The sequence below is a fragment of the Gymnodraco acuticeps genome, unplaced genomic scaffold, assembly GCF_902827175.1.
Source record: "Gymnodraco acuticeps unplaced genomic scaffold, fGymAcu1.1, whole genome shotgun sequence".
In the NCBI taxonomy this organism is placed as follows: Eukaryota; Metazoa; Chordata; class Actinopteri; order Perciformes; family Bathydraconidae; genus Gymnodraco; species Gymnodraco acuticeps.
Genome location: NW_022990368.1, coordinates 339,290 through 364,285, shown reverse-complemented (window position 1 = coordinate 364,285; position 24,996 = coordinate 339,290). Strand labels below are relative to the sequence as shown.

Genomic DNA, 24,996 nt, shown 5'->3' with positions numbered 1-24,996 from the left:
ATCAAACCTTAAAAAACTGGATGTCCTACAAGCTCAGGCCCTGAGAATATGTAGTGGAGTTTTTAAAACATCTCCAGTATCAGCAATACAGGTGGAAATGGGAGAAATGCCTTTAAGGATAAGAAGAGTGAAGTTAATGTTGGCATACTGGGTAAACCTTCAGGGGCATTGTGATAGTCATCCTGCGAAAAGTATTTTTGAAAGACTGCTGGGAGCACAATGAGTCACATTTAACAAGTTTTGGATGGATTGGCGATGTTAAAGCAGCAAGTATAGGTTTGAATAAAATACAGTATTGCTCCACAGTTCCAATCTCGTCCATTCCACCCTGGTTATTCCCATTGCCAAGGGTAGACCTCAATATACAAAAAGAGTTTAAGGAAAATAAAGAACTGCTACCAGTAGGCGCATAGTCCAGAATTATTTTTGCTAGATATCACTCAGACTCAACAATCATATTTACAGATGGTTCCAAAGATCCAGAGACATGGCGTGCAGGGGCAGCAGTTTATATCCCAGTGAGTAATACATATATAAAGAAAAGGGTAACAGACCATGTGTCATTGTTATTGTAAGTCGCTTTGGATAAAAGCGTCAGCCAAATGCAATGTAATGTAATGTAATGTAATGTCAGTATAAACCACAGAGTTGGCATTGGTGTTGTCATTGAAATGGATAGAGAGAAAGAAATACATAATAGTGTAATTGCATCTGACAGCTTTTCAGCATTATCGAGTATACGATCAGGTAGATCTTCATTTAGAATGGACATAATAAATGAAATATTTCTAATTTTATATAAAATGCAAATCAAAGGCATAGCAACTCGTTTCATCTGGGTTCCTGCTCATGTTGGTGTGGAGGGTAATGAACAGGTGGATATTCTGGCCAAACAAACACTCAGACATTTAAAATAATCTAGAGTTTTGATTCTTTATTTCATTTATTTTGTTTATTGTTTTCTGCATAGTCTCTTGTCCACACTCCAGTCCAGTTGGTCGCGGTAATGCACCTACAAGTTGGTTTGCCAACCGCCAATAAACACTAAAGAAGAAGAAGAAGCACGCCCAACCGGAAGAGGGCAGCAGTAGTGTTCGCTGTGCCAGATTCAATCCCGGCGAAGAAGAAGGGCATGGAGCACTTTCCAATCGTGGAAATGGCGCTTTGAGTGGAAACCAGAAGTCAGAGGGAGCATCTCGTGCTTGGCAGTCTATTGAAAGCCCCAAAGGGCTGTACGTATGTGTTGTAGTTTGGAAAAAGGAGCGGAGTATGATACGGGAGAAAGGGAATCAGGAGATTCTTCAAGGAAATCTGAACATCCGTGGCAGACAGGTAACCTAAACGTGGGTAGCAGCTAGCGGGGCACATTGCATCACGTTTTAGCTAGCAGTACTAGCTCCATAAAGTCGTTAGGCTGCTTAAATTCCCCAAAACAAGAATTGCAGTTAGAGCTCAACTTGTGACTGAAGAAGTCTGGCTCTAACGCGATGTTGCCATTAGCTACACACTTACGTTGATCTAGTTTTATATTGCTATTACGTTTGCAATGCTAAAGCTAAAGGAAGACCACTACATTACCTGTAAGTGTAACGTTACCTACCTTACTTTACTGGTTTAGGGAAAGACAGTTAGATTAGTCTGCTACAAGGAAGTTACGGTATGTAATGGTTCTAGTGAAATAATAACGGCGTTTCTAGATGTCAGCCCTAAAATAGGTCACGGAATCTTTGCCATCATTAACGCGAACGGATCGCGTTAGCGAAAGCAGCAACGGACCTCCAGCTGGACTGGCTAGCCGCCTTGACTAAACTACCCTAGAGTTACATGTTTATCGGCGTTAGTAAAGATGATTTGTTGGAGCACATGTCCAATAACTCATCAGCCGATGCAATGTGCACATAGCTCGTCAGTAAGACTAACTTGAGACGGTGAATTTAGATAAACTGTGATCCTGCGTGACCTTGCAAGCTAACTGGGTAGCCTGCTAATGTGCTGTATACATATTGTCATTACCTTCTTCAGCCCTACATTACATCCACACACATATATAGTGTATGTATTTTCTGTTTAACATCAATGTGTATTTTATTGTACAAAGAATGGGATAATGGGTTTGTTTACATTATGTCAAGCTAGTTTAAAGCTAACTGCAGTAGACCAAGCTAATCTGTATTTTGCAGATGCTAACGACAGCTAACTCTAGATAGTTAACTGACGTTCAAACATCTTTATCGTTCATATATTGTCTGATACGTTTGCCGGTTGGATGAATACATTGATCTGGGTTGTAACACATTGCGAGAGTAACACATTTGATGGATTGTCAAACGCGATAAATGACACAAGTGAGATGTTGTATTTGCTTATATTTGGTTGTGAACACTCTATCCTCTGTAATAGTGTAGCACTTTTAAGTTCTTACATTGTGCTTGTTTAAAGTTAATTCTTACATTAAGTCTACATGTTTTATCACTTCATGGCATGTGGCTGCGTAGTGACAGGCATGTTGCGCGGGAGTTCCGTTGAATCAAATGTGTTTTGAATTCTGGTCACAGAGGGCAGTATTGTGTCCAATTTTGGACGCTGAAACTTAAGGGCAAATTCAGGTGAAGAAGGCTTTGAAAACACCACTGCATATACCAAACTACTGGGGATAATATTATCATGGTGGATGACTAGATAAATAACAAGGCAGAGGCATAGTATACACACACACAGAGTTGAGTGAAAAATGGTTATAACATAAGAATACATAGATATACATCTTGGCTAAAAATGATAATACAAATATCAGTGTTAAAAACATCACACATCAGCTATTAAAAAAACAACAACATTACAACATGTTTCACAATAACACCGTTTTTTGTCAGATGTAGAGCAGCAGTGTGTCATCAATTAGTTTTTGTTGATCTGAGAACAGATCCAGTGGGACCAGTTGTTAACACATTTGCTGACAACTGGGGGTGCAACAGTTGTTCGGAAGAAAGACTCCTTTGTGCTGTAAAACCCAGTTGAGCAGATAAAGCCTGAAGTGAATTTAGGGAGTATAAAGGGCTCAGTGTTTTTATTTATATTTAGGCTTATACATGAAAATATCTAGGTTAGTGTGTTGTTGCGTAATTATGTTTTGACCATCTAACTCTAGCAACAAGATTGCAATATTTGTAAGGTGAAGGTACATTTACAAACTGCTGTTTCTAATATGCCATATATTGTGTTGTTTTTGTTTCTGAAGTGAACCATGCATGACCTGAAGGCCCAAGTCACCAGCAGCCTGCTGCCGTTTCCTGGAGTGACTATAGATGCTCTGGGAGAGGATGAGATCACCCTAGACTCTGTGTTACATGGGAAGTTCACTGTTGGTAAGCCTATTTTTGCTGATCAGTAATCTCTGTAAATGTTAATTGTATCTCCCGCTGATATTAATTAAACACTCTTTCCATCCTTCCGTTAAACAAAGCTTTACATTTACATTTTTGGATGCTTACATTTGAGGTTTTATCCCCAAATACAGCTTGTAGAACTAGGAGCAGGTCAATTGTTAATTCAATCATGAGCTGTTTATTCTTGAACATGGAAGCTAACTTAGTGGTAATTCTGGATCAGATCGCACTAACATTGCACTTTTCATGTCTGTGTGTGAAGGCCGGAGCGGGCTTGCCTGGCTGGCCTGCGGCCCCCACCTGGAGGTGGTCCATTCAGTGACAGGAGAGCGACTGTCTGCGTACTGCTTCAGTGGTGGAGGAGAGCACCCCCCCACTGTCTTCGCTGCCAGGGACTTTAGCTGGCTAAAAAGGTCTGAGCTTTCTTCCAATACCTTTCTCTTTGATGTGGATTGTAGTCCAAACAAACTATAAAATAGTATTTAAACTTGTAATTTGTGATAGTCAATAAGTGTCAGAATTATGTGCTTCCACATTTTGTTACAGAAAATATGTGTTCTTTATATTTATATATATATATGCTAACTTTGATAATGCTTTTTATTATTGTAATTTACTAGGTCTGGATTACTTGTCGGCTTGGAGGAAGCAGAGGGAAGTGTGCTGTGTCTTTATGATTTGGGACTATCAAGGGTGGTCAAAGCTGTTGTTATACCAGGCAGGGTGAGTGGGCAGTGCACCAGGGTCACCTCGACTCTGATCTGGTCGAGGTGGACTAAATCTTCTCAAACAATGATTTCAATGTACCGGTTTAGGGCAACATATATTCTTGCTACTGGTATTTAAGAGAAGGACATCCTATCTTATCCTATCCATCAGAACTTCAACACTTTCTTTCTGTTTTCTTTCCATCCTCTCTGCTGTAGATTACAGCTATTGAGCCGTTAGTGAGTTATGGTGGAGCAAGTGCTTCGACCCAGCATCTTCACCAAAGTCTGCGCTGGTTCTTTGGCATTGCCGCCGTAGTAACAGATCTCGGCCATGTTCTGCTGGTCGACCTCTGCCTGGACGACCTGTCCTGCAGCCAAAGTGAACTGGAGGCTTCAGGTGAGGAGCTTGTGTGATTGAACTCTTCTATTCTAAAAAGAAAATGGACATATAATGATGCGAGCCTATAGGCCTCTTGAGGAAGTAAAAATAATGATTGTCTTGCTTTCTGGATTTCCTGCTACAAACTTGTTTCTCCACCTGAAACCATCTCTCTTTTTATATATTTACTCTGTTCACAGACCTGCAGGTAGTGACCAAATCTCCAGCCGAGATCCCCCGGCTGAGAGAAGTCGGCACCAGTCAGGGCAGACATCTTTGTCTCCAGCTGAATGGGCCCAGCGGTGTTGGAGTGACAGCTCTGCAGTACATCTCCAGGACCAACCAGCTGGCGGTGGGATTTTCAGATGGAAACTTGCAGCTGTGGAACATGAAGACTCTAAAGAAGGAGTGAGTTGTTGTATTTCTGTTAACTTCCATATTCTGTGAAAGTGCGAAAAATGTCTGGGTGTCAGTTTATAGACAATCCTTTGTGAGACCACATTGGATTATTACCGTATGTTCTGTAAAGTATTCTGTAAAGACACAGCAGGTAAAAGGTATGATAAAACACAATAAAATAATTAGTGATCCCTCTCTGTAAAATAAAGGAAGGAAAAACGAATGAATACAATAAAATATAAAAACCTATTAAATAAATAAAACAAAAAAAATTCCGTACAACAAACTAGGTTTTTCATTACAAACATGTTTCATATCCCAAGAGCCATATGTAATGTAATTGCATGTCTGTGGTTGCTTTTTTATTCATAAGCAGCTACGATTTACTTTCCATTTTAGGCTCAACGCTATGCATTTTTAATTTGAAAAATCACCATGTGTTAATAAAAGTTTGCTTCTATGTGTAGATACCACTCCCAGTTAGAAGGTGGCAGGGTGCCTGTGCATGCCTTCACCTTCCAGGAGCCAGAAAATGATCCCCAGGAACTGTTGTTACCTCTGGGCTGTCCAGTCTTCTCAGGACCTGTAAGTCCTGCATTAAACACATGTTTTCTATGTTATTTGTGTGAATTTAAAGAGGTGAACTCATGGCATATTTTCCTTGAGATTCTGTAGGTTCTTATTTTCCCCTTGCCTATTTTTCTCTCACTCCCACACAGCGAGGGAGATATGGTCAGCCTCCGCCTACTTCAGCTGGCTTTCAGTGAAAGGAAGTGTCTATCATCTGGGAAGATCCTCTATGAGGTTTGTAGTGCACACAGAATCACACCACTATTCTCTCTATTGACCTCAAATAGTGAAACCCTTACTCTACTCGTGATGTTTAAGTCCCAGCTGATTTACTATATATATTTACTTTTCTTGATTTACATTCGTCCCTTTTTAACTTGCTGTCTCTCAGGGTCTGGAGTACTGTGAGGAACGTTACAGTCAGGAGTTAAATGGACCAGCTTTCCCTCTCAGGGCCCAGGCCACCAACACCCGCCTGCTGAGCTGCCAGACCATCGAGAAGTTCCGACACCATCCTGACAGAGACGACAGCATGAACGAAGGTTAGCCCGCTTCCCCTGAAACTATCTGTGGAAGATATTAATTTCTATGGAGCAGCTTCTAAGTATTTCCAATCATATTTAATATGCTGTGCTTTGACATTGACAGCGTTGTGGTAGTAGAGAAATATAATCTTTGAAAAAAAAAAAAAAAAAAATCATCCTTTTTGTCTATCAAAATGAGATAGTCTAGGCCTGGGGTGCCCACACTTTTTCAGCTTGGGAGCTACTTTTAACGACTAAATAAAAAACAAAACAATTCCTTAAATAACATGGGCAGGTGTTGAAAGCTGCTTATAATATTAATGACAGTAATTCTATTTGGCCTACCTAAAATTGATAATGCAGTGGGAATGAAATTGTTTTAGCTTGAAGCCGCTGTGAAGGCCATAACAAAAAAAAGAAACATGACAATAAAGGGCCAGGAGTTGAGTTTGAATGGTGCCAGTCATTTTAGTTGCATGTTCTGTGCCTGATTAATGTGTTAAAACTGCTTCTACTGTTACTATCTACTTGTGGAGAACATTCTTTGTCCTTTTTTCTTTGCATACAGTGTGTACTTCCTTTCTGTTGTACCTCCCTTTTTATGTTCTTAATAAATATAAATAAATATCTCCTTCCTCTCTCTCACTCCACATGTACAGTTGCATCTCCAGACACCAGTGTTTCCATCTTCTGCTGGCAAGTCAAAGCCTACGGTCAGGGAACCCCATCCACCTACATCGGGGTTTTTGACATCAACCGTTGGTACCACGCACAGATGCCAGACTCTTTGAGGTATCATTGAGACTGATTTTGTATTTTTGAGTTCTTAATTTAAATACATTTAAAATAAATTACCAACTTTCATCACATTCTTTTTTTTACAGAATATTTTCAACAGTTGCATACACTGAAAAGTTATTTGAAGATTTGGTTGAAGCCATTTTTGTGTTGTAATAATCTCATATAAACCCATTCAAAACTTAACTCCGTCATTTTGATAAATCGTCTTTCACTCAATTTAACTTTCGCTTGTGTGTTGCTTTCAGAACGGGTCAGTCTCTGCAAAATTGTCCCTACCTGGCAGTTTGGTCTCTGGACCCCGTGGTGCAGATGGTGTCTAAACATGTTCTCCTGGATGTGCTGGTGCACGAGCGCAGCCTGAGCAGGGGCCTTCCCTTCACCTGCCCCCCACCAGAACAGTACTTCAACCCCACCACATATAACTTTGGTACGTGTAGACACTATATGTGTGATATATTTTTGTATTATCCCCCCTTATCCTTCTGTATTGATGTGGTCTGTTTGTGTTGCTCAGTATTTGCTTGTGCAGCCTTGTCTCTGAAGCATTGTTCTACTGTGAAGGTTGAGTAAACAGTTTTTCTTGCTTTCATGTTCCAGATGTTACCTGTTTGATCACCTCTGGAATTGTGCACTCGACCTGCTCTGGGTATCAGAAAGAGGTGAGATTCTTGTGTTCAATTTTCAATCATGCATACTTTCACCTCGTCATTAATTGTATGACATTGCATTCAATTTGTTGGAAGCATTTTTGACCGTACATACATTTAAAGGCATGCTTCTCAATGTTTGCTTTTTAGTTTCCACAGCCTTTTCCTGTGTGTTGTCTCAACAAACTTAGGATGTGAATTTTTGTTGTGCTAATGCTACACAATCATTTCCCTTCACAAAGAATTTGGATATGTCAAGTTGATTTGAATGGAAATCACGGTGTATATAGTTAAAAAAATAATGTCTATCCCTAGTTTGAAAAACTCCAAGCTGATGTCTTTAAATGTCTTGTTTTTTTCATTTGAATACTCAAAGTCATCAGTTTAATGTGATTGTAATAGAGAGAAACAAAACAGCATTTTCGATTGTCTAAATAGTTGAATATTATTTATCTATCTATTAATTTATTGATTAGTCAACTTACCATTGCAGCTCTAATGCAAAATAGGATTATTTTAAACCTTACCTCACCTTTGTTATCACCAGACCCTGAGCTTTTTGAAGAAAGCAGCTCCTTGTTCCAGTGAAGTCATCTCCAACAGCTACTCTCGCTGCCTCATGTCCGGCCTCCTCTCCTCTCGCCTGGCTGACACCCAGCCCTCCAGCCTCTCTCAGGTACACACACACATGCTAAAGTGACTCCCTTTTTTCATTTTCCATTACAAAACAATTTCATTCAGAAAAGACCTGGCAATCATTTGTACACGTAACATATTGTTGGCCTGTAGGAGGAGCAGCTGGATGCCATACTGTCCACAGCGGTGGAGACCAGCTCCTTGGGAATGATCACTGGCTGTATCAAGCAGTGGACTGCAGAAGGTGAGGAGTCATTGGGATTTTAAAAAACTGTCAAATTGTTTTCAAAAATGTTCACGGCATTATTATGCAGCCATATATGCAACTATGCTGGCAAAAAACGCATGCTCTTGTTTCTCTCTATGGCTTCACCTCACACATAGAAACGTGTCGTTACTCAGTCCCTTTACATAAATGCATTCAACTCTAAAGCTTTTCATTTTGTCCCTTCTTAACAGAACGACCAGGCTCTGCACTGAACCTGCGCTACATCCTGGATTGGGCCTGGAACAAAGTGGTCCAGACCAAGAAGGACCTGGATGGCATCTGTAAGTTGTAATATTATTTTATTTTGAATGAAAAGACATTCTGAATTATACATATACAAGAACCTTAGAACTTTGAAATCCACCAAGCAGTCTCAGTAATACTTAAATGTGCTTTTTTTTTAAATAACATTGATAATCTTTGAATTAGTGAAGTGATCTTATGAAGTCTTAAGAAATGTTCTCAGTTTTAAAGAAATGGACATCTGACAAACCTTATTTTGGTGACCACTCAGGCTATTTAGTAATACCTTTTTAAATAGATTAGATCTGACGTGTTTGCAAGGTAAAGTAACCCTTCAGGTTGATTATCCATCCTGTTTGCATTTACATTTGAATGTGTGTGTTTGCTCCCTAGGTGCACCGCTGTTTGACAGCTCCTCCAACTTCACAGACCCTCAGACCATGCAGCTGCTGCAGCACAGCCAGAGACTGCTCAGTAACCTCAGCACCATCTTCCACTGTCTGCTCAGTGAAGCTCAGGAACTCACACAAAAAGGTGCAACATACTCAGACACACACGGTGCCCCCACAAATAGAATCACATTCTGTGGGAAACACTGAACTCTCATTCATGCTAAACTGTTTTAATGTGTATTGAGTGTTGAAGTCAATAAAATAGTGTCATTATGGTTTATTACACTGAGCTATAATGCAGTGTCCTTTGATCAGCCATATGTAGTGACTGAGAAGCTCTTGTGGTGTTTTGAGTCATTCAGGTTTATTGAGAGGTTTTGCTTATATGTTTTCCTTGTGTAGGCCTGGTGGGTCTGATAAACAAGAACTTGGTGTCCAATCTGATTTCAAAGTACGCTCAGGTGGTGCTCTGGTTCTGTCGCACCGGTCTGCTGCCAGAGGGATCAGGTAAGGTGTTGCTGGCATAAACATTAAGCCTTTTGAGCAATTTCACACCACACTTTTCCTCTGAGTCAGTGAAAACATTGTTTGCTAACAGGACAATGATCCCATTGACCTACACATATCTTAAGCATAAAGGAATTGTGGAATGTGCAGTTAGGGTTTTGTCTGGATGCTGTTAACAACATTCAATTGAAAATGTTTCTGGTTTTTGAGTTGATAATGTTATTTACTGTTTGACAGAATATTATCTGCATGTTTTTTTGGGTTGCCAAACTTTTGAATATTACTGAATTCTCACTGTATGATTGTAACTGCCCTCTCCACCAGAAGATGACGCTCTCCAGATCTCCAGGCCTTTCTACACTCACTCTGTCATCAGCAACTATTATACTATACGCAGAGAGGAGCTCACCAGGCTGTCTAAGTGAGTAATCTTTGCTTGAAATCAATTCAGTCTTGCATATATTTTAAAATCTATGAATGCAGCTACCAATATTTCTCTGAATTATATCTTTTTTTATGACGGTGTTATTCTAAGTTGATATGATGCTGACCCTCTGCTGGGTGTTCTCAGGGGCAAGTGGTGTGCCGACTGCCTGATGATTGACGGTTTGGTCGGCCAGTGTGGTGAGCGCTTGATCAACCTGTGGAAGAGGGATGAGAATGGCACTGGGCAATACCCACCACCTACATTGCATGTAAGCGTTAAACAAATGTATTCTTTATTTTATTTTTTTTCTACATTCTCTTTCCTGTCTAATTTAAGTTTTATCTGCTGCTTTTACAGTGTGTGATCGTTTGATGTTATACCTGATTTTTGTATTGTTCCACAGGCGTTGTTGGACATCTATCTCCTAGACAACATCGATGAAGCTACCAAACATGCAATTGTATCCTTTCTATTGATAATGCTAAGTTATGTATGAAATGACTTCAATGGGTTAAATGGCTCATTTAATTGACGATCTAACTGATCTTAGTTGTAAATCTCAAACTCGTAAGCCTACCTCATGTATGATCCTTGACCTGTTGTCCCAGGTGATTTACCTGCTGCTGGATGTTCTGTACTCCTTCCCCAATAAGGAGGGAGCTTCAGTGGAGTCTTTCCCCCCAGCCTTTGCCATCCCTATCGGACTGGTGAAACTAGTTCAAGGCCTCTGGCTGCTGGACCATCACGACCACCAGGTACACCCCCTCTGACACATTTGACTGATTTTGTTTAGATGTAGATATGGATATAAAGACGTGCAAGTCCAGAGAGCTTCAAAAGTGTTAACAAACCACATTATTGTCAACAAGATGGATACACTTCATTAATTCACTCTCTTCTGACACTGATGTTCTCTTTTTCCTGCTCAGAGTTCCTTCGAGTTGCTCCTGCATCCAGCGGCCTCTCAGTGTCAGTTTGAGTGGCAGCACGAGCGTGTCCTGCATGCTCTGATGTGCCAGAGCCAACACGCAGTGGCACTCCGATACTTCCACGTTACGAAGCCCCCAGTTTCCTCCACCTCCCAGGCCAAACTCTACCTGTCTGTACTTATACACAACAAGTAAGAACAAAGGGAAAGAACCGTGTGCAAACCACTATCAAAAACAACTTTAATATAAATGTACTATAAAACACAAGAATTCATGTATTTTTGTTTTAGGAAATGAGCATGATAAAACTCCTGTCAGCTCTTGATGTCTTATTTTACCTTTGTTAATCCAGGTGTCTCATAGAGGCGTGGTCCTTACTTCGGCAGCACTCTAATCGCCTCAACATGGAAGAGCTGCTGGCCTTTCTGTATGAGAGCTGCCAGGAGCTGGGCCTCATCCCCGAGCTGTTCAAACTTCCTCTGAGCGTCACTGAGCAGGTGGGAGGGACACAAGTTCATTATCTGATTTTATTTTATTTTATTTATTTATTTATTTATTTTTATAAATCCCTGACCCTCCATTACTCTTCTTGTAGATTATTCCTTTCTTTTGTTTTTGGATTATAAAGTCAATGCCTCAAATTCACGGATCTTGGGTTTGTGTTTCAGGAAGGTTTGGAGAAGTTCCTCCAGGGGACAGGGGGTCTCCAGAACAGAGAACTGCTGATGGTTCATTACCTCCAGCAGGCCAACTACATTCCTGCGCTGCAGCTCAACCAGAGGCTCAAAGTGAACTTCGCGGTAGGTTTGACACTCTGGTATATTTTACTAGGGTTATTATCCCAGCATTAACTTGAGATATAGTTTGTCACATTTATAGTGCTCATGTTTTGTTAAAATATGACTCATATTCAACAGTAGAAATTCCTTTTTTTTTATTATCAATTTAGTCATTTCCCCAAACATGTAAATCCTATCAGTGTGCAAGAAAGAAGATACTCAAATCCCATAATATTTATAACCACATTCTCTCTCTTTGTTTGTAGAATGAGCGAGACCCAAAGCTTAAAGAACGGTCCATCACCAGGAACTCGATATTGGAGCAGTACGGCAAAGTTTTGCCCAGAGTCCAGAGGAAAATGGCAATGGAGAAAGGGAAGCCGTACCAGCATCCCAACGCCATCCACCGAGAAAGTGAGCAGATGCCCAACTTAAACTTTTGTCTATTTCTATTTGCTCCAAGAAACATATATGTTGCGTGCAACCACAGCTTTAGTGTCTGTTATTTTAGTTTAAATGTAATCTCTGCTAAAGTTACATTATTTATCCAATATAAATAATACACTCACTTCCTGTGTTACAGTTTCTCGGCCACAGCCACTGTCAACCATCACCAGACGCTCCGTCAGTGAGAAGGTGATGTCGAGGGCCGGCTTCATCAACAATGTTCTGTCCAAGATTGAGGAGGTGTGGTTGGGCAAAGGAGCTTCACCACAGTCCTCCCCAGGCAGGAGGTGAGCAGAAAATACAAACATGGCAACTCAAGTTATTCATTTGTATTGGTTTTAAAAGAATAACCTTGGTTATTTTCTAATCTTTAAAAAAAATGTGTCTGCCAGTCCAAGGGCAGCTGATGCTCACAGCCCCAAGCCCTCCTCCTCCTACATGGCCCTTTCTGAGCCATTCCTGGGGACTCCCATCACCATGACCTCCAGACGAAAGTCAAGGTACTCTCATGAGAGCATGTTAGGAAAACCAAGCAAAGCCAACCATACACATTAAAGAAAACACTTGATAGCTTTATTCCTCTGACACAATTTAATCAAAAACAAGTTGTTTGATCATTTGTCATAAAGAACAAATAATAATGTGATGTTAATATTTATCTAACCAGGTTGAAGGACTTGGTGGTTCACCCCTCCTGTACGACCCCCCGCCCTCTGCTCAGTCCTCCCGGACCTCTCAGCTCTTGGGTTTCTCCGAAGAGCATCTGCAAGGCCCCTGAACTCAGTCTGCTGCAAACACCACAGGTTGTCAAGGTAAGAAATCAACACCTAAACGCTTACTCATCACGATATCTTAAGTGAAATCGATTTGAAAAAATGCTGTTTATATACATATTTTTTTCCTTCTCATTAATTGACTAAGTAACCCTGGATAATTTAGAATATTTGTTGCTTACACTTCATGTTTTTGTTTTCTCAGCGAGCGCGGGCTTTGGCTGCTTCTGGCCCTGTGTTCTCTGCCTTCACTCCCCAGTCCATTCTGCGCAGCAGCCTGAGGCCCACACCCGTCGCCACCCCGTCTGCTTCTCCAGGACGCTCCATCACCCCCCCTCTCCGCAACAAAGAGAGCCGGATCACCTTCATTGATGAGGAAGAAACTCCTGTATCGGTGAAGGGCATCCGATGGACCAATGGGGTAAGACCAAGCACTATATGGCAGTGGTGGGTCGACTCTCAGAAGCCAACTCACACGCCAAAAAACACCAACTCTAACTCATTTGTGCTTAGTGGTTTCTGTCAGCAGACTCAACCATTATCCCCATTTAGCTGTTTAGCTTTTTAGTTTCATTTTGTCTTAAAGTGGACCTATCATGCTATATTTGAATAATATATTGTAGGGCCATACCTATATAAGACATGTCTGTGAAGTTTCTTTTTCAAAATACCAAACAGATCATGCATTTTAGCCATGCCTCATTTCGCTCTATTCCAGCCCTGTCTTCACAAGGGCTGATTCTGTGGCAAATGAGCTGCAGCTGACCACGCCCCCCTGCAAAGGAGGGGGGCGAGGCACGAGCGTCATGTTACCATGCTGTTACCATGCCACGCAACCTCTCATTCCCCTGATAGGTGGAGAGTTGGCCATATAGGCGGAGCTCCTTGTTTCTGACGTCAGAACAATTTCAAATCTGTATCAGATCCGTTGCAGCCCCGTTTTTAGAGATTTGGGTATGGAGGAAAAGAGAGAGGGTTGTGTTTTCTGACACTTGTGGCGCGTTTCCACTGCAGCGGGGTAGCCCCGTTTAAGCGTCCTCGCTCTGGCCTCGGGCTGCCTCGCTGGCCGGCCCAGGCCGTGGCGCATTTCCATTACAGTTTAGGACCTGGGGTAGCAACGCAGTGTAGGCGGGGCGATCGGCTTTGTTTTTGTTCACATTTCGAGTTGTTCCGTCGAGCTCCCGCTGGATTTGATCATCTCCAATGAGATGTAGGAACGTCGTCACCTCCTCGGTCGACCACGGTGTGCTTTTCTTATTAGACGTAGCCATTTTTGTAGCTCATCCGTTTACAAAATGCTGTTTATAAATATGCTGCAAGCTTGCTTCTAAATATATATGCGACGCTAGGGATGAACTCGCGCGCGATCTTGTGACGATTCTCTCTGACCAATCAGCAGTCGAGAGTGTTGACGTCACTAGTTCAGCCCTGGCCCTGGTCTGAGGGAACCACGATTTTATGAGGCCGGAAAAAGAGGGAAAAAGTACCCGCTGGCCGGTACTAGGCTATATGGAAACGCCACCAAAAACCGGCCTGGCCGCTTGAGGACGGTTAAGGACGCTTAAACGGGGCTACCCGCTGCAGTGGAAACGCGCCATTGGTGAGTTCCCTGACACACCAGGGACACATATTCATGTATAAAAGACGTACAAAAGTGCATTTTGCATGATAGGTCCCCTTTAATTAGAATTGTGACAGTTTGGGAAAATAATAAATACTGCAACATAAACATACGTTACGAGGCAATGTGTGAACTAGTCCTCTTAAATTTGGTTAATTTATGTGATAGAATTTATGTCATTTATAAAGTTGGTCTTGCTCAATGTTCTCCCATCTATCTTATTTGTTTGGCAACATCTAACTGACAAAACTAAAAAATCAAGGGCCAAACCAAAATGTATTTTTTTGTAAAGTGTTCCCTGCCTCCTGGTCTTTAGTCAATAAAATGGGTTTGCTATCTTCTTTGGATTTCTTCTCTAGGTGGCAGCAGACAGTGAGATTAGCTTGTTGACCAGAGACCCCATTCTATCCAAGGCAACACGTAAGACCTGGCCTGCACAGCCTGCGGAGGAGGACGAGGATGATGAAGAGGAGGAAAGGGAAGAACCTCATGTGAAGTTCCTGCCTCCAGAAGGTGGTCTTCCCTCCCCAGAGCTGAGATGCTTTGATAGCGAGTCAATCTCCATCCATGAGAGTGCTGCAGAAACCAGACCATCAGATGCAACACACACAAAACTCAACCTGAGCTTTGACACCAGCCAGAAGTCCGACACCACTCTGGAGTTTTATGATGCACAGGACCAAGAAAGAGAGGAGGGGCAAACAGCGGAAGAAGACGAGGTAGTGACAGTGAACATCAAAAACCCAACTGAAAATGAAGAAGCAGAGGAACAGCTCTCACAAACCATTGAGCAAACCCCTGTCCTGACATCAGAGGACACAGCGAGGGAGGAGGAGAATGAGGATGAAACATTTGAGGACGTGATGGAAATTGGTCTTGAAGAGGAGGCTAAACATGTGGAAGAAGTTCAGTCTAAAGAGGAGGATGAACAGGAAGTTCAGACCATTAGCAAACATGAAGATGCTGCAACTCCTCCCCAAGAAGAGACATCCATTCAAGGTAATTCAGAATCAGAATACCTTTATTAATCCCACGGAGGGGACATGTGCGTAGTTGCAGCAGGAAAAAGAGCCACAGAAAAAGTACTAAGTTATGATATAATAAAAAGTTACATCATTTAAAAAAAATACACATCCTGTAACAGTTCTTAGGATTTAGCAGCCAGGTATATATTACCCAGTTATTAACGGCATCTATATATATTGCACATATTGCACATAGGTGGTTGGTATTTAACAGCAGCAAGTTACACAATTTACAAAATACACACCTTGTAACAGTTCTAAGGCCAGGTATATATTACACAGTTATTAACGGCATTTATATATTGCACATAGTTTGTAGGTATTTAGCAGCGAGGGGTGATATAGTATGTGTGTGGGGGGGGGCAACTAGGGGCTGTGCTGGTTGTATAGTCTGACCGCGGCAGGAATGCAATCATTTGGTCATCAGGAAGGTAATCATTTGCGTAATTAGGTTTATTTATTTCTCAATTACCTTTTTAGAAGTCTCACACCAAGTCACCCCACCAAGATACCTAGATCTGCTCAGAGATTTACAATTCCAAAATAAGAGTTGTTAAGAAAAATTGTTTTCCCCACACTTCCCTAAAACATGGCTTGACAAACGTGTTGTATTCTACTAGTTTGTCACCAGGTTACTGAGGGCACAGACTCTGGTGCTGAAGTCGAATCCCCGGATCTTCCAGTGGAGCAGGACGTCCAGACTGAGGCCTCTGAATCCACAGAGTTCACCGAGGCTCTGAAACCATCTGCAGCCCCTGAACCCACAATCACACCAGAAGAGGAACTGGAGTCATCAGGTCCATCTTTAAATTATGCATTTAAACTTTAAATGTGAAGATATTACCAAGTAGGCAACGATAGTGGTTCTTAGACCAAAAAATCTACGAGGAAATTGTGTAACACCTGGCTTTTCTATGGTGGGAAATGTACCCATAACCATACCAAGAACATAAGGACTTCATACTTACGAGTTCTCCTGTTTTATCTGACAGATCTGACAGCGTTTGTGCAGAGACATCTGTTTGGCGGCGATCCGTCTCCTCCGCTCTCCCGCTCAGGAATCCACGACGCATCCCAGATGCAGGCCTCCTTCAACAGGTCTGTAAATGTTCTGTTTACAAAAAGAAGAACAAAATCTCTTACCTATAAGACCAATTGTTAAAGCTGTGGCCAGAAGCATATGTTTTCAGGTTGTATGTATATTCATATTTGTCCTTTCCAATGTCATGAACACATCATATTTTAGAAGTTAGGTGGTCGGTCAAGTCTTTATTTTAATCCATATCTCTGAAGTGTATTATTGAATAACAGAAACACTTGAAATAACACTACATCTTTGTAGTTGGGGACCCAAGTTCCCATCAGCAAAAACACATCGGTTTGCTATCCTGGCTCCAAAATGGTGGAATGAGCTCCCCATTAGGCGCTTTCTCACCAAGTACTTTGCCGTAGTTAGTTCATCAGAACTAAAGAGCAGATCGCGTTCACACCGGAAAGTCCCTGAGGGAGGATTAGTCAAATGAAGCCGCTGACATTACTTCTTCTGCTTTGGGTTTACTGGCAGGCCGCAAACAACTTCACGGCGTATACTGCTACCCGAAGTCCCCGGAGTTGGAGACTGGCTTCAGTAGAAGCTGCTGGGAGTCCCAGCAGCTTCTACTGAAGCCTTGAGAGTAAATCGCCAGAAACGCCGACACCTCCTCATCTCCACCGTTCCCACGTTTTATTTTGTGTTGCCATAAGTTAGTCTCTCTCTGTTGGTGTGCTGGGCTAATGCTAATGCGAGCAAATAAAATTGCGGCTTCACAAAACTTTTTGGGAGTTTTACGGGGCGTGGTTTGCAATCCGCCCAGCCAATCAGAAATGTGAACCTTTTTCTCCCATGAAAGTCCCTGCTCTCTAGCAGGGACTGAAAAGAGAGTGGAAAGGTTCTCATGAACTAAGTTCTAGTTCCGGATTTTTTTGGTGTGAACACAAATTTTCAGAACTATATCGGAACTATACTGGGAAAAGTACTCCGGTGTGAAAGCGCCTATTGACATCAGGACAGCAGAAAGCTTACACATCTTCCGGCGCAGACTAAAAACTCTCTTTCGACTCCACTTCGAGCAATACAATTACTAACAAAGCACTTGTATACTAACAAAGCACTCATATACTAATAAAGGACTTATTATCTAAAGCCAGTTGAGTAGCACTTGAAATGTTTTGGCTCTATGAATGGATTGTCCACAGTACTGAATGTATGTAAGTTGCTTTGGATAAAAGCGTCTAACAAATGACGTGTAATGTTGTATTTAGGTTTTTAATAAAAATGTTATTCTCCCTTCTCCCAGTGAGTCAGCGGGTGATGCTGATGAGGAGGTGCAGGATGCTGCTGAAGCTCCTCCAGTGTTCACCAGCCAAAAATCTTCTGCTTCTGTGACGTCGACGGAGCCAACCGGCACAGACTCCCAATGTGAGGACGACACATGCAAATGAACACTGACCGGGCTCAATGCTAACTTTTAAAAGTGGTTGCCAGGCTGGCAACCAGGCATCAGCTTTTGGTTGCCAAAACTGAAAATACGGTTGCCATTTTTAGTCACCTTATATTTTATATAATTAAGATACTATACAGTTATACATCAACTTAATAATGAAAATGTGACACAAAAGAATGTTCAAATGCTTTACAATAAGTTGAAACTAAAGTGGTAGTAAACTTGTCCACCCTCAATTGCTGGTATACAAAATACCAGTAGTGCAGCTGTTATGTTCTTCACAGATCCACAAATGAATTGAGCAAGTCACTCGTTTCTTGGTCATCCGTTGTCTCCCTTTCAAATGTGGGTTTCCTTGACCTTTGTGCTGACCCCACCATAGATCCACTGGCCCTTCAGCATTGAAGTCTTGGATTGGCCACACTAATACATTTCTAATGTTAAATAAATGAAAACCATTCACAGTTAAGAATTAGATATTAATTATTAATGCTACATGTACATATATATTTCACCTCCCAAGACTTTACACATTTCCTCTTTGCTTTTCGTTCGGGTTCATCTTGCGCGTTATCAGTTGAATCACTTTGATCATTCGTTTGAGAAGTTGACGGGTTGGCCGAACTTTTTACCCCACAGTCAAACAACTTAATTTGCTTCGCCATTTTTTGTAAAACAAACGGCGCACTGCGCACGCGACTAATTGACTAAATAATAATAAATAATTGACTAAACGTGCATCGCTTCGCTTTCTGGCTCCGTAATCACACCAATGCACGTGCAACTTAAGTATCAGGTTCCGACTGGTCACAACAATAATTAAATATCACTCTTAATACAACAAATATTTAACATTTATCTATTTTGGGGTGCACATTTAGCTGTTTGCTGTCCTTATTTCTTTATGTTAAAAACTGGTTGCCACTGATGGCAACCAAAGGCCAAGAAGTGGTTGAAATTGTATCTGAATGGTTGCCAATGGCAACCTGGCAACCGTTACTGTCGAGCCCTGACTGACTATTGCTGTACTGCTTTACACATTTCCTCACACACCTGCACTTCTCTGCTCTCTCCTTTTCTACTAGCTGTTGTGAGTTTGAATGATAGTGATGAGCTTTCTAGCGCCTTGTCAGAGGAAGAAGAGGAAGAAGAGGAGGAGGAGGAGTCTGATCAGGAGGAGGAGGAAGACCAGGAAGAGGAAGAGGACTCTGGTAGTGAGGTGGAGATCATTGAGGAGGTCCAGGGTAATGGGAGGCTGCCACCGCTCCAACCCACTTCAGTCTTTGTACAACAAGAACACACGCACTTCCTGCCAAGTCTGTCGGAACAGGAGGCTGCGCAGTTCTCTCTGATCGAGCCTGGTGCAGAGATAAAGGTAACACTTTATTAGGCATTTACTCAATTAGTCGTGATAAAATATGTAATTGATCACTGTGCAGACCTCCGCTAAGGCCAAAGTGTTTATTTTGTTGTTGTTTTACCTCTTTGGCAGAGGTTAGAAATCAAGAAATAACTCTTCCTGTGTGTTTATTCCGCTACAGATGTTAGAGGAGGACATGGAGGGTGAGGTGGTGATGGTGAGACTCGGTGCAGATGAAGAATTAGATGCTGTTGAGGACGAAGAGCAAGGAACATCATACATGGAGCTCAAACCCTCGACCACTCTCCTCGTACCACTGGAGCTTGTGGAGGGGCAAGGCCTGGTCGATGGCTCTCAGCTGTGTCTTCCTGGGCTTCAGCAGACCCTTGTGCCAGATGAGCAGAGGACCGAAGCTAACAGCAGCTTCTCTCTGATGCTGGATATGGACGATGATGCAGACACGCTGCCAATGGAGAATGATCTGCAGTGCTCTGACCCTCCCTCCCTGTCTCCAGCAATAGAGGCTCTTGACAAACCCGAGGTCATTATTTTGGACACAGATGATCAGGATCCTCCTGGGTCTGGAGAAATCTCTGAAAAGGACCAGGGCAAAGAGATGGATACTTTAGATGGAATTGAGCTAGATGGGACGACAGAGTCAGAACTTGCTGGCCTACAAACTGAAAACAGTGCGGAAAACCTTGAGACAGAAGATGCTAAAGTACAGAGCGATGAAGAGGTAGTAATGTTGGTTGAAGATCATGAAACTGCAGGCCTTTCAATGTCAGAACCAGATCCAGTGGAAGAATCTTCAGCAGAAATGCTCGTTGAAGATCAGGAACAGGAAGGACGCTCAGTCTCTGGGCCAAGTCCAGTGGGAGAACTTCCAGCACAAATGCTGGCTGAAGATAATGAACCTGAAAGTCTTTCCGACTCTGGACCAATTCCAGTGGAAGAGCCTACAGCCGGAATACTGGCTGCTGAAGATCAAGAACCTGAAGTTATTTCGTTGTCTGAACCAAGTCCAGTGGAAGAGCCCACAGCAGAAATACTGTCTGCTGAAGATCAAGAACCTGAAGTCATTTCATTGTCTGAACCAAGTCCAGTGGAAGAACCCACAGCAGAAATACTGGCTGCTGAAGATCAAGAACCTGAAGTCATTTCATTGTCTGAACCAAGTCCAGTGGAAGAACCCACAGCAGACATGCCTGCTGAAGAAGATCAAGAACCTGAAGTGCTTTCATTGTCTGAACCAAGTCCAGTGGAAGAACCCACAGCAGACATGCCTGCTGAAGAAGATCAAGAACCTGAAGTGCTTTCATTGTCTGAACCAAGTCCAGTGGAAGAGCCCACAGCAGAAATACTGGCTGCTGAAGATCAAGAACCTGAAGTCATTTTGTTGTCTGAACCAAGTCCAGTGGAGGAGCCTTTAGCAGAAATGCCTGCTAAAGAAGATCAAGAACCTGAAAGTATTTCCGACTCTGAACCGAATGCACTGGAAGTCATCCCACCAGTTGTGGATGACAAAGACTCAATGGCAGAGCAAGATGCTAATCAGGAGATGGGAGAGGAGAAGGAAGAACCAGCACCTGCAGGAGTTGTGATCTCAAATAGCCAGCCAGAGGAACAGCCGGTGCTCGAGGCCCCATCTTCCCAGAGGAAAAAGAAGGCTCCTTCCACGCCAACACGGAGTACAACAAGAGGGAGGACGATTGCCTTTACCGTTCCCCTCCAAGAGGAAGCAGAGGAGAAACTAACCAGCACTCTGTTTCCTGCGTCTCCTAGTCGTAAAAGTAACCAGAGCAAAGTCCAATTTACCACACCTCGAAGAAGTTCTCGTAACGCTAAGCCAGAGCCTCCAAAAGAAGATGTTAAAGAGGAGATCGCCATGGATACTGAAAACACAACGACTTCACCAGCCAGACGTCGGGTTTCCCAGAAGGCCACCTCAATAAGGAACAGCAAAAAGACCGAAAGTGGTGATGATGATGATGAGGAGGAGGAGGAAATAGAAGGCGTCACAGATACTAAAGTTTATCGGCGAACAAGCTCCAAGACTCAGACACCGGCCAAACGCAGGACCACTCGGGTAAACACTCCGACGAGGTCCAGCAGAAGGATATTGAGTAGCAGTGAGGTGGAGTCGGCAACATTGGAGATCTTGGAAGAACAGAAGGAACCGGTGGAGGTCTTTGCAACTCCGGCCAAACGCAACTCCAGGAAAAGCAAGACGACATCATCAGAAACGCAGACAGCACTGCTGGAGGAGGAGGAAGATGTAAAAAGATCTTCCAGTCTTGGCAGGGCGACCCGACTGTCCAACCGCATTACCCTGAGCGTTTATCCACAAGTAAGTTATTCAAACCGGTTCTTTCTTGTGTATGCCAGTTGTTGATGTAAAATAAGCTGAAAGCTGTTTGAATGCTTTGAATGTTTCATCTTCACCATGATGTTTATAGACGTTAAGATTTTTCTTTATGTTGAACCATCAGCTGAATTTTCACCTATTATGCAAAATGCACTTTTTCATGTCTTTTATACATAAACATGTGTCCCCTCTGTGTAAAGAGATTCGTTCACTTTTTGTCCTGATCCATTTATATAAAAACCTGTCAGAAAATGAGCTGATCAGATTTTGGCCACTTTATGATGTCATAACGATGTTTTGGCTTGTGTAACCATTAACCAATCAGCAACCAAGGTAACCCCCACCCCCCCACCTTATCACCTGAATCTCCTCCTAGAGCACCATTGTGTTATTTTAACCAAATCTCTCTCAGAGGCGCGTGGGGAGGGGCTCCTTATTTTCATCTAAAGTAACAGACAGAGAATCAGCACTTTTTAAACGTTGGGCTGAAACAGAGGGGATTATGGGTAATGCTGCAATGATCTGTTACGTGTTTGGAGCCAAACACTTCAGAGACATGTTTTGTTTACTTCTGAGACCTATAATATATTGATGAAAACGGTATGGTAGGGGACCTTTTTAAGATGCATCTTTCCATAAAATAAGTGTTACCTCATTTCAGTTTCAATTCACCTTTTTTTTTGTTCATTATTCCATGTTGCATGTTTATTAACCCAAGCCATCCACATTTCACTCTCAGGTGAAACTTGTTCCTCTATCAATTCCTCAGAGTTTAAGGAAGACGATAAGAGAGACGATTACTGATAATATCAAAGAAAGTGGAGATCTACTGGAGCCTGAAGTAAACAGCAAAACTAGTCGCTCCAACGCTCGTCGATCTACAAGAACCAAGCTCTGGGATTACCCCGAGGAAGACCATCCCTTACTGGACTCCCCTCTGGAGGTGCATTCAGAGATGCCTGTGGCAGACGCCCTCATCAAGAGACTGCAGGATGAGAAGGAGAAGCAGGAAGGTATGTGTGAGGATACAGTGAATCTCAGTGTCTGTAAGATAGCCATCATAACATACAACAAGCTTTGAGGTAGTGACACAACAATTTCAAATATTTCTATCCAATTACAGTCGTCACAAAGATGGTAAGAACTAGCAAGAGGAGTACCAAGTCTTCAGTGGAGGAGGTTCACTTCATACTTCCTGTAAACCCAAGCCTCATCCCTGAACCCGAAGAGGAAGAGTCTAATCCAGGCGAGAATTCCTACATCTACTCCCCCTCACGGAGAAGAACAAGAGGTGAGCTGTTTATACATTTACCTGTATGTCCATCTGTTCATCCGTTCATCCATGATGGTTTTAACCCTTTGTGTGTGTGTGTGTGTTTGTGTGTGTCAGCTAAGAGAGGACAGTCTCCCAGCCCCAGTGAAGAGTCTGCGGCCCGTGTCACTCGCAGCAGGAGGAAGGTTGTCAAAGAAGCTCCTCAGGTAAATACTTCTGCTAATAAGGTCTAAACATTTGCCTGGATTTGTGTTTTATTCTGAAAAGTTATTGCTCTTGTCACACATACACAAAATAAAAACGTTTGTCCTGTTTACTTTCACTGTATGCAAGCTTACTTTGGCAGTGAAGCAAATTAGCATCCTTGAAGTTCAACTTTAGTACACTTTCATGTGAATATTGCCGATATGACGACAATACTTGCTCATTATACTTGGATTCATTAAATATATCTGCAGTTTAATTATATATTTGATTTTATACTGCCCATTTTCATATGATTTTATAATGATGGTAGCCATATGTCAAGGGTTGTATTTTAATTCGGAAAATCAGTCATTCTGTTGTACATTGAACAAAATGTCTTTAAAAAGCAATTTTTTTGTTTGCAGGATGAAATTGCTTCAGAAGAAGACCTTGGCGAGATGGAAAAAGCAGCAAGTGTTTCTAAAACCAGAAAATCAGGCAAAAGAACAGCCAAGTAAGACCCTCTTGTCATGTCGAAAAATACCTTTTTGAACCCTTAGACATAGGATAGAAATGTCTTGCGTACAAACGTTTGACGAATGCTAGTCACAGCATTTGTCTCTTTGTCTTCAGATCCAAAGCCGTGTTGGAGCGTCCTCCCATAGCAGAGGTGGAACTGCTCTCTCCTCTGCCCAGCCCCGCTGATCCCCTCCCCCGAGCACAGAAGAGGACGAAGGAGGGAGAGCCCCCAGCCCCCGGCAGGAACCTTCGACGCAAACGAATAATGGAAACCGTTTTCTCAAAACCTGTAACACGGAGGAAGAAACTTTAAGGAGGTCGGTGGTGGTTTTAACCGGGGAACCTCAGACAGCCGCGAGAAGATCTGAACCAACTCGGTCAAGAGCTGTCAAATACAAGTGTATGCCTAAACTCATTATGGTTCTATTTCCTCAAATGCCTCCGAGTGCTGTGGTTGTCTTCGTATATTTACTTCAATGTAGGACAAGTGAATGAAAAAAAAGGCAATTTAGGCATGAAAATATATTTTTGGGAGAAAACACACTGGACAGCAGTGAGAGAGAGGCATATATTTTTGGAGTTTAAATATCCCGTTCATGTGGACTGGATTTCACTTGATATTGCATCCGTGGGACATTTTAAGACGCTCCTCGTAATCCGCCTAAATCTCTGGACACAGAACGACACAAGGGAATTAAATCAAGGTGGGCTTTTAGAAGCGCCCAGTAATAAAACCAGAGGGACTGAAGTGAGCCTTGCTCTAAGAAATTGGTTTTATTCACACTCTTTTAACTTTTTTTTTCTTTTTTTTTTTTGTTCTCCTCGTTTACTTTTTAAATCTTGAGGCCTGCTACCTTTTTCTATTTAAGAAGAAAAGCAACCAACCCAGTGGAGTCAAACGATTTCTACTGATAAATGTGTATATAGTCTTTTGCTATGTTCCAAATAAAGTACATAAATACATCGTAAAAAATGTCTTTCATTTTGAGGTTTTAAGTGTCATGAATGCGTTTGATCATCTAATCAGCCTGCCTATGCCATAGTCTTAAAATGTGTCAATTTGAGGGATTACCTGTGAAAGACTTGTAAACTAATGCCATCAGATTTGAGTGTTTGTGTAATAGGGATGATGTAAAGTGTGAAATCAACAAAAAGACTTACACAGCTGTTTAGGGTTTTAAAAATGTAAAATAGATGTTTTGCGACATGTTCATAGACTTGTTAAACTAAATTTATGGCAACCAACATGAGAAATAGGCTATTTTCTGATGAATGTGTGTAGAATGTCTTATTTTTGACGACTGCTCTTTGATAAATATGGCTACGCTTGAATACTTCAAATCC

At 42.1% G+C, this 24,996-nt stretch overlaps 1 protein-coding gene across 1 annotated transcript; it reads left to right on the top strand.

Moving 5' to 3' along the window:
• Positions 1 to 1,050: 1,050 nt before the first annotated feature.
• ahctf1 (AT hook containing transcription factor 1) lies at positions 1,051 to 24,993 on the top strand. The gene is given in 41 exon segments (XM_034224315.1): positions 1,051 to 1,332; positions 3,239 to 3,365; positions 3,649 to 3,799; positions 4,007 to 4,109; positions 4,313 to 4,493; positions 4,676 to 4,883; positions 5,342 to 5,411; positions 5,413 to 5,459; positions 5,594 to 5,678; positions 5,836 to 5,986; positions 6,628 to 6,760; positions 7,015 to 7,196; positions 7,367 to 7,428; positions 7,964 to 8,092; positions 8,206 to 8,296; positions 8,512 to 8,601; positions 8,957 to 9,097; positions 9,358 to 9,462; positions 9,787 to 9,883; positions 10,034 to 10,157; positions 10,293 to 10,349; positions 10,498 to 10,644; positions 10,819 to 11,009; positions 11,171 to 11,315; positions 11,487 to 11,618; positions 11,864 to 12,011; positions 12,181 to 12,331; positions 12,437 to 12,544; positions 12,712 to 12,856; positions 13,023 to 13,238; positions 14,798 to 15,437; positions 16,084 to 16,260; positions 16,456 to 16,561; positions 17,800 to 17,921; positions 19,032 to 19,321; positions 19,488 to 21,656; positions 22,444 to 22,687; positions 22,798 to 22,965; positions 23,065 to 23,153; positions 23,559 to 23,647; positions 23,767 to 24,993. Coding segments are annotated over 40 exon segments (8,004 nt in total). The 5' UTR covers positions 1,051 to 1,332; positions 3,239 to 3,244; the 3' UTR covers positions 23,966 to 24,993.
• Positions 24,994 to 24,996: the final 3 nt, after the last annotated feature.